At 44.2% G+C, this 9,991-nt stretch overlaps 1 protein-coding gene across 12 annotated transcripts in view; it reads right to left on the reverse strand.

Annotated features, from left to right (window-relative positions):
• The window catches only part of LOC116842078 (phosphatidylinositol 3,4,5-trisphosphate 3-phosphatase and dual-specificity protein phosphatase PTEN), a 25,960-nt gene extending 16,270 nt beyond the window's left edge, over window positions 1–9,690 (reverse strand). For 2 of the 12 annotated variants that reach the window (XM_032810758.1, XM_032810760.1), the window contains exons 1-8: window positions 7,326–8,766; window positions 6,982–7,195; window positions 5,940–6,069; window positions 5,564–5,842; window positions 5,319–5,464; window positions 4,847–5,007; window positions 4,490–4,765; window positions 4,106–4,283 (exon numbers count right to left, since the gene is read on the reverse strand). In XM_032810758.1, coding sequence (XP_032666649.1) covers window positions 4,106–4,283; window positions 4,490–4,765; window positions 4,847–5,007; window positions 5,319–5,464; window positions 5,564–5,842; window positions 5,940–6,069; window positions 6,982–7,195; window positions 7,326–7,499 — 1,558 coding nt within the window. In that variant the 5' untranslated portion in view covers window positions 7,500–8,766. Of the gene's footprint in view, window positions 1–12; window positions 4,284–4,489; window positions 4,766–4,846; window positions 5,008–5,318; window positions 5,465–5,563; window positions 5,843–5,939; window positions 6,070–6,981; window positions 7,196–7,325; window positions 8,773–9,414 lie in introns of those variants that run through there. The other 10 variants (XM_032810762.1, XM_032810761.1, XM_032810755.1 and 7 more) reach the window with 10 other exon arrangements.
• Between the last annotated feature and the right edge of the window lie 301 nt (window positions 9,691–9,991).

Genomic DNA, 9,991 nt, shown 5'->3' on the forward strand with positions numbered 1-9,991 from the left:
GGGGGGGGGGGGAAATCAAAGGGGTTGGCGAGAGGATTCGTTGCGAGCGGCGTGAGATGTCACGGAGTCAGCAGCGTCTCCGGAAAATCTGCACGCCGTGCGACGCATATATATGTACAGATCCCGCGATTCGCGCGATCGTGATTTCAACGACCGGCTCCTCCTCGTGCGACTCGAAGTCGATTTTCGCGACAGAGGCCAAAAGAAGCGGTCGTTATAGTCGTTTTGCTGGTCGATTTTCAAGAAAGACGTTCCCGTTTCTTTATCCTTCCCCGATGAAAATGACGTCCAATAACACTTTACCTAAACTCTTTTTCTTTGCACAAAGAAGAATTTCTTTAGAACAAAAGAGGGAAAGCATTATTAGACATTTGATACTCTTTCTTACTCTTTCATTTCCGCCAAAGTTCGTGCGATACCTCGATATTGCTATGCTCTGAGGGAAAAATCGACCTCGGTAACGCACCGGGGAACACATTTATCGTTAAAATTAAGATCGCGTCACTGTGTGACATCCTCTGCGTGTACTCCACGAGTCGAATCGGCCCTCGCGAGTATACACACCGACATAATTTATCGCTACGTATTTACAAATTCGTGTCTCGCGAATCTTAATTCTAACTTGAGGAGGAGGAGGGAATGGGAAGCGGGCATTAAGGGGAAATATAGATCTCGAGAACTTTTGAGTCGCACGATACTCTTCGCGAACTATAAACTTCGCGGGCTCCATCTCGCTATACGTTTGAACAGACTAATATTCACATATTTCCACGCGCGTGACGAATTCGAACGCGATTACAGACGCTCTCCTGGCGGAGGTCTTTTCGCGGAGAAATCTTCTATGGACATTCATCTTATCCTTAATCAGAGGCTCTAACGGAATCCTAATTATACAATAAATATAATTGTCTCCTATGTATTCAAAGATACGGCGGAACGTACAGAGTGCGTGAGTGAGTGTGAGTGGGTGTGCTTATGTTTGTTTATTTGTCTGTCTGTTTGTTCCACTTCCACTAATTGTTAGAAACGGACTTCGTTATCAACACACGACGAGACGGGAGACGTCTCAGAATCTTTCCGTTCCCTTTATTTTTTTTCTTTTTCTCTTTCTTTTCACTCACGTTATACTAATATGTAAATGTTACTAATCGTCGATGATACCGTGTGTGTGTGCGCCGATAAAATCTGATTCGTCGTCGTCGCGGGGGAGAAAAAGACGCGCAATTTATATTTTCACCGTATCACAAGTCCAGCCTTGTACAAAGAGATAGTTCCTCGGCTTTAATTCGACAAAGTAATACTAAACGATGCTTACTCGTATCGCGCTCTAATCGACAATTACAATTATCAATATTACCTCTACTTAACAATTTCACCTAATTAATCTAGCGAAAAGGAAACTGCACAACTCGACGGACAATTACGTGATAACTATTCGTTCAACCCCGAAGCCGGTGTACGTCGGATTTATATATCCATTACTCAATTACATAACTTATACTTCCTATCATATACATATATATATATGTATGTACGAATATATGTATATATTATGTATATTTACATACACTCGCAACAAAAGTCACGTATGTATCTAAGTGTAATCCTGTCTGTATTATACATTAAAAAGCAATATAGACAGTAGAAAGACAATCGGTTTTAAATCTAGCTAGCTCAGATTTTCCCTTTCATTTTTTCTTCTCCCTTTGTACGCTACCTTGGTGTCTCGTTTCGTTCTTCTCTCTTTTTTTCGGAACTTTTACTACTTATAGGTTTGTGAGTCCCGTTTGATCCGCGTTTGCGTTGTAAACCGAGTAGAAAAATCGCTGTCTAGTCGGCAGCACCCGCGGCATTTGCATATAAATCCCGAGATGGTTTAACGAACGTACGACATGTATAAAAGCTGATCTCTACGTAATTTGTACTTCGTCACGATAAACGACAAACAAACATATATCTTCCTGTTGCGAACTGTAAAGATCCCGGCACGCGATTTGTAAAAATTCAGTTTTAATATTCACCGCTTTCTTAAAACCGAATTTTGTCGCCGTCCGGTCCGTGCTGTTACGCTCCTTTCCTTCTCTTCCTCGTCCCGTTTACGATTATCTTAACAGCGCATAAATTGTTCAAGAGTTGTACTACGATTTACTTTGGTGGAATATAAGTATCTCTGTCTGTCTGTCTCTGTATGTCGGTTTGTCTCTGTTGTATATGTGTGAGTGTGTGTGTATTCGTGTATGTGTGTGTTGTTTGTGTACGTATATGTGTGTGAAGCTACATATATGTTTTTATACTAGTCAAATGTAATTACTCTTGCGTATATCTATAAATTCTTCATTTATCTCTCAAACGTTTATACATATAATATATATACTATGTATATATAATAATAAAAATGTATGCGTATATCACTTAGATATAATATAATCACAAGAAAAATAGTCAGAACAAAGGTTATCCTACGAGATAGAGTGCTCCAATTGAAATGAGTTAACGCGCGCGTTAACGCGAGCTCAAAAATTCGTTTTCAGAGGATACCCAAAAGACCTTGGATATCGCACAGCCTGACAGTTTTCAATGTGTATTGCGTATTCTCCTTCTCTTTCCCCTACCGTACCGACGCGATTCTCTACTCCGACGGAGTCACAGATAAAGTTCGATTAAATACGAGCGAACGCGCGATTTCGCTAAAAAAGAAGAAAATATACACATGGATCGCTGAAGAATCAATAAAATTCGCTTCGCGTTGCCGAGAATGACGCGAATTCTGATTTAAAAAAACAGAAAAGACATGAGAGAAAAAGATCTGCCGTTGCGCAAAATTTCTTTTATTGGTTCACTTTGTTTGCGAATAATCAAAATATAAAGAATTAATTTCTTTCTTTTCTCTTTCAAAAACAATTTCTTACGCCGACGGCCGAATGGTGTGTCGTTCCGGTGCAATTACGAAGAACCCATTTAGATAAATATCCTATCACATCCTATCTGCGATCGTTTAAAGCGATAATACACACGAGTTCAAGATACACGAGTCGCCAGAGCGAATTGGTAAGCGACCGTGTTCGCGGTGGTCCGCGTTTTGTTACGTGCCGAAGTGATAAAACGTCGGGCTGTTGTCACAAATGTTGTATAGGGCCGAATGTGCACCTCTCTTCGTCGCGAGAACTATTTCACATTAGTTATGGCGTTACTTCCCAAGGTGAGCTGTTCGATTTACGCAGATCGGTCCAGAGAGTTGCGAACAAGCGCGAGTTGATGTTCAACGATCAATCGTCCACGTTATCGAGTATTACGTGAACAATCGTGACCGCGACGCGAATTCTAATCGGTAAGATACGAATTGTCAATGCGGAAAAAGAAAGGCTCATGGTCCCACCGACGTACCGAAGAGAAACAAAGAGAAAGAGAGGAAAGAGAAAAAAAGAAAGAAAGACAGAAACAAACATAAATAAACACACGGAGAAATAGATCAGAAGAATGTGAAAAACGTAACGACTGTACAAAAAGAAAGAGGGGGTATAGCGATTACTATTTCAGAAAAGAAAAAGAAAGAGGAAGAAAACGACAGATCCGGCTCCTAGTCATCACTCTATGCGTACCAAGCCCTTAAATAAACGCGCGCGCAGAGAAAAAACGAAAATAGAAATACATCAACCGTGTGTGTAGTTCCGCGACTTCGCGAAGAGAACGCGTAACGTGTGCACGTGTCGTACGACTTTGCGAGGAAAAAGAGAGAATGTATGTATGTATGTTTGCGTGCTTGTATGTGTATGTATGTGTTGTATGTGTGTATATGAGTATGTGTGCGCGCGCGCGCGCGAAGTACCGACGGAGAAAAACCGCTCTTTCTTAAGTACCAGAAGCGAGCTAGCTACTAACTACGTGTCCAGAGCAGCCGGACGCGTGAACGCGGAAGCGCACTTTGCATTCGCGCCGGCCACGCTCTGCCTGTTACTGTTCCTGCCTTTGTCGCTGCGCGACAGCAAACTCTTGGCTGTCTCTTTCAGACTAAGTCGCGGATTAGAGTTAACATGTGTACGGCTACTGCTGTGTGTAAGGGGATGGTGTTGGCGGTGGTTCACCACCAGAGATGCAGAGGACTCACCAGAATCCCAACCGTCCTCGTCGCCGGTGGTGTCGCACTCGCTGCTGTCGGCCTCGCTGGATTCACTCGACGTCTCCTGTCCGGCCATCCCCAGCTGCACACCGTCCCCGGTTCTGTTCGTCGTCGCCGGTGCAGCCGGCGATATGCTCCCGCCGACACAATGCATAAATAGACTCACCTATAATTAAGAGACCGCAAATGATCGTGTGGCGTTGCGTTCGAGTGTGATTGCGAAAAGCTTATCGTTAGTTCATATCCAAATGAAGGAACTCTAACGTCAGGCAATTTTTACTTGAATTCTTTGGGACTGATGCCGAGTAGTCGGCCTACTGTTTCAATTTCGTATCCATACTGTGAAGATAAGTATGATGAAGCACTACTCACTTTAAAATCTGAACTGTACTGCTTGTGATTCTTATCCTTATGGGCGTCATCAAGGCCCCATTTGTCTATCCGTAAAACGAGAGTAGGCGGCATGGGGCCAAGGCTTGCCAACGATCCAGTTCTAGATCTCACATGCGGCATAACCATCGGCGACTCCATGGCCGTGCCGTCGCAGCTCAATGCCCTTGTCGACCTCGGTAATTCGCCATTGTCGTAATCGGAATTCGTATATTCTCGGACGAAAAATGTGTTGAACCAAAAATGAAACATCTTTTCCTGGAAACACAATCAGAACGTTTGAACGATCTATCGTACGGAGAGTGAATTAATAAAGGTAATCAATTAATAAAGGTATACCTTCCGCTTCATTTTCGGTCTGTTGAAAAAGTCCACCCGTATATCTCCCGTCAACGCTACGTAGCTCTCTAGCGAGATGCTTATAGAGGAGGTACCTTTCCGTACCTCATAATCTTTCATATATATCCTTTTGTTAGATTCCGAGATCATAAAACGCAGACCTAAAATACAACATATGAAAAGCGTATTGTAAGTCCTAACACAAATTATATTAAAGACAATTATTATAATTAATCATTATATAAACTGAACTTGCGATATCACAGTCAAGGAAAATATTAACAAAAAATTTTTCCTAGATCTATAAAATTTAATAGATATACTAATTATACTATAATAGTCTAGTAATAGTGTATTAATTGTATTATAATAGTTTGTATATCGTCGTGTAACATCGTATTAAAATAATTATATCAATCTCTAGTAATTTTAAGATAGCAATGATATGTACATTTATACTTGACACACTTACTTCCTTGACCGCCGTTAAAAATGGGGACTGGATCTAGTTGTATTTTACGAAGTATCAATGTCACTGGTTGATAATTGAGACCTTCTTGAACAAGGGTTGCATAATAATCCACGTATCTCCTTTGGGAAGGTATCGTCACTCCCTTCCTATAATACATAATGAAATCAAGTGTGAAAGAGAGCTAGCTCGAAGGGTGTCGCGCTATTTACAGTATATTCCATCGTATAAATCTTTGAGGTGTTTACCTATCGTGAGTCCGTTTAGTTCCGTAATAATTAAGAGCATCCATGGCGTTGGCAAACTGCTTGCTATGAAGTAAATAACAACACACCATTACACCCGTCCGACCCTTGCCCGCCTTACAATGGACCACGGCTACGTTCTCTTTGTGTAGGGAAAGCCACTCGTGCACATCTTCACAGAAAGGTTTGATTTGCTCCAGCTTCGGTGGATTGTGATCGTCGAACGCGTAAGTAGCTACTCTCTGTTTGAACTTTTTGCAATCGTAGGACCTCTCGGAACACCTGAACAAATTTCGACATTAATGTCATGTTCGCGATAACAAAGTTTGCTCTGTAAACTGAGAGATTTTGTCTCAACGTTACTATTCCAACAACTTACAGATTATAAATCTTGTAATGATCTTTGTGTTTGGACTCTAGCAACTTAACAACGTCGTCAATATGATTTCTGTACACTCCTTCCAGCTTCTCGGCAGGGAAACCCATTGCTATTAAATTATCTCTTATATCTGATATAAAAAATAAAGTAGTTAAGGAATTTTTGTCGTATATAAGAATGACACAAGGATAAAGCATACATCAACTTCCTTAAACTCATATGGAATATTTGTGTTCTATTTTTCAATAGTGTATAGGGTGTCTGACGCAAGAGTATCCAAAGCGCGTGTGTGGATAGAACATATCAGTCTGAGTAAGAAGTTTGACGAACCAGAGCGCGCGGACCGACTTTATCGGCGCGATCTCGTCGAAAACGTTGAGACGCAACTATCTCTTAGGGAAAGTGCCTATCAGCTGACAACTGAAGGTGAAATGAGGACGCGAGCAACGCGTAGACAATTGTTTTTCGACGTATTGCAAACGTGTTACAGCTGTGTTATTAGATCACTAAACAATCGTAAGTCTCGGTCATTTTCGATGAGATACAAAGCTCGATTCACAACAATATGCGTTCTGGTTTGCCAATCTTCTTTGATTAATATCTCGAGATTTTATATAATTGTTTGAAAAAATGGTAGAGGACTTCTTAAATTTATTCTACAATATCCGTAAGAACATGCAGTAAGACGTAAGCAGTAAGCTAATTGATTAATAGAATTACAATCCAAGAATAATGGAAATTGGTCAATTTGTTTATTGTTTACATCTTACTGCATACTCTTACAGCTATTGTAGAATGGGCTTTATTTAAATTAATGTATTATTTAAATTAATGTGTTCTACTTGCCATGTCAACTATGTGCTTTGGAAACTATTGCATCAGATATTAGATTCTGTATAAAAGAAATACAGACTAAATAACTATACTCTCACCCAATGTTACATGAAAGACATCAGAGAGAGGCAACTTCTAAATGTTTACAAATATCTCTAGTTAGAACAGAAGTTCCTTTTCTTTGTATCTACTCAATAAGAAAGGATACATGTGAGATCAAGATCAAAACCATCTTCTGTAAAACGTTTACGGCGTTTGCTGACCAGCCCCTTGATGGGATTAGTCATTTTCATGTTGCTGATAGTGTTAGCCATACTCGATTGGCTCTGTTTTAACTCTTCTGCTTCGATTTCAACTGATCCACCCTCTGCCTCCTCAGGAACTTCCTCTTCTGCTTTTTGATTTTCAAAGGTGTTCTTGACCTGTGTGAAAGTTATCAAATGAAAGAATAAACAGACATAAATTTTATCACAAAGATTCGCTGACCAAATAAACAAAGCTTTGATAACAATAATATATTCTATTGCAATTAATTGCAAAGCACAAGCTCACCTGAGGCTTGTGAGCTGGGGCGTCACATGAGCCCAGTTCTGGTCCTCTTTGTTCCTCCAGACAAACATGGAGGGGAGTTACTGATGCCGAAATATGCTCAGAGATTTTACTGTTCAACCTGCCACTGGTGGGTCTCCTGCAGGAAAAGCATATACCCATCAATTCCCAGAACATGTGTCCTTTTACTTATGCATTCTCATCGAGAGAGTGTTCTATGTGTCCACTGTGAAGCTTAGCTTGGCAGGTTCTTCATTGGACATGGACCTCATGGTGATCACCGGTGTCCAATGCCCAGAGTCCAAGATCCAGTATGATTCACAAACATATGCATACACACACACACACATACACATACATGTACACGCACACAGCAAATCTCCACAGAAAGCTGAGCCTTGGTCCAAAACAGAGAAGCTGTCCACACTGGTGAAAGGACACGTAACACAAAAGCCCACACCATACACAGTGGTATATGTGTTTCCCACGAGGTAGGATATAGGCAGAAGGCTTCCTCAAAAGGGTTCACCGTAGGTGCTCAGCTGTTAACGGGTATATACTGGCCAGGTACAGGCAGAGGCTTCTTCATAGTCTGCGTAAGCACACAGTTATTACCAAGGGCACTGGCCACAGCATTGTCCGGCAGACTTCTTTATCCTTCCACTAGACAGACAGACATTTCTGCCCCCCCGGAAATCACAAGGACAATCATCACCCGCGCCAGCCAACAGAGGAGGGAGGAGAGAGTCTACGATGTTCTAGCGTTACCTGAAATAACGTGGTGACACTCACGAAGCGAAAGAATGCGAGAGAAGTAGAGAGAGAGCGAGGTATTCGCTCGCGGACGTCCGCTCAGGCGCGGCACTAACTACTCGCACACGCGTTCACGCCGACAAACGCTCGACGAGACGGACGCGCGACAGGTTAGCATCGCTGACGGACGAAGCGCGCGACGGTGGTGATGCGACAGCGAGATGATCTTTCGGCGTTCCGTGCGATCGAGCGGCGTCGAGATCGAGTCAATCGATTCGACGTACTGCTGGTGATGCTGCTCCTGCTTGCTCGCTGGTTCGTCTGGACTTTATTCGTGGGATCGCTTATCGAGGTGCGATGGACTCACCGGGATACGGGGACGAGATTCGCGAGACGAAACCAGACGAAACGGTACGAAACGAAACGAGATGACACGAGACAGGACGAGGGAAGCGATAACGAGCGAGAGAGAGTTTTAGGTTAAGCGCGCTCGCACTCTCCCGTAAAGAGAGCGAGTGAGTGACTGAGAGACAGAAAGAGAGGGAGACAGGAGCGCCTCTTCTCTCGCGCGCTCTCTCTCTCTCTCTCTTTCCCTCCCTCTCGTGCGCACGCGAGCGGCACACGGCGACGGCGCCGTCTGTTTCTTGCGATCGACGGCGGCCGTGGCGATGCTGTCGGCAGCGGTGGCTGTGCTTTCGCGCGACTTGACAAAGTCGTTCGCGATCTCGCGTACCGGACGCGTCACATGTTGCTTCCAATAGAGATCTCGGTGAATACCGGACCGCGACCGCGACGCGATTCGAAGCTGACAGAAAGAAAGAGCCAGAGCGGCCGACGACGACGACGCGCGCGCTGCTTAGGCTAACATTTCATTTGTCGTATACGACGAGTTTGTCGGACGTACCGATTGGTTCCCGACAAGTATACACAAGTGGGGGGGCATCCGTCGGAGAGTTGTCAGATTTTTCTCGTAACGAAGTCGAGCAGAGAAACCGACTTCTTACAACGTTTCGTGTACGAAACAATATGGCGGGTGGCCGATAAACAGTGCAGAAAAGGTTATATTACATATTGTAAAACAAATGTTATACGTGTGGCCGCATGCGCGCTACTGACAGCCAATCGGTACATCCGACAATACTCATCGTACGACAAATGAAATGCTGGCCTTACACTTGCTCGTTCTTTCTTTCTCTCTCTCTCTCGTTCTCCGTCCTTCTCTCTCTCTCTATCGCTGTCTCTCCACGTACGATCTTTTTCTCTCTCTCTGTCTCTCCTTCCCTCTCTCTTCCCGTTTGAACGAATGGACGAAGATCGTCGCCGTGCTCTCGCGGCGTACCTACGTTCTGTAGCCGAGACTGTAGGCGTCAGCGTGTGTGCGCGCGCGCGAGCGCGAGATATTACCGGCACCTTCTTGCGCGGTGGCGACGTCGGAGGCGGCACATCGTAGTACGCTCGGTTCGTGTCGTTAACGTTAACGCCATGACGACGCGTGTCTTTTTCCGCTTTCTTCCCTCCTCTCCACCCCCGCGGCCGGCCACACAGGCGGCCTGCTCTCACTCGCTCGCTCACTCACTCCGCTACGTTCAGTTCCGTTCCGTTTCGGGACGTACGCACGCATGCACGCTCGCTCGCTCACTTGCCGGAGTCGCCGTCGCGGCGTTCTCTTGTCAGCGTGCGCGCGCGCCCGCGATCTCCTCAGAATCGCTTCGCGGGATGAGGAGCAGGAGGAGGAGGAGGAAGAAGAGGAGCAGGAGGCGAAGAGCGCGCGAACGTTGTTCGCGCGTCCTCGGTTCTCTTGATCCTCTTGTTGTCTTGCTGCGCTGCCGCGCAGCCCAAACAATGCAAAATTATGAAGAACGAGATTTCACTTGTATAATTTACTAATTATGATGTGTCGACTGCGATTGGAGCGT

The sequence above is a fragment of the Odontomachus brunneus genome, unplaced genomic scaffold (genome assembly GCF_010583005.1).
Source record: "Odontomachus brunneus isolate Ranch 3 - 2012 unplaced genomic scaffold, Obru_v1 Obru_scaffold_021, whole genome shotgun sequence".
Lineage (NCBI taxonomy): Eukaryota > Metazoa > Arthropoda > Insecta > Hymenoptera > Formicidae > Odontomachus > Odontomachus brunneus.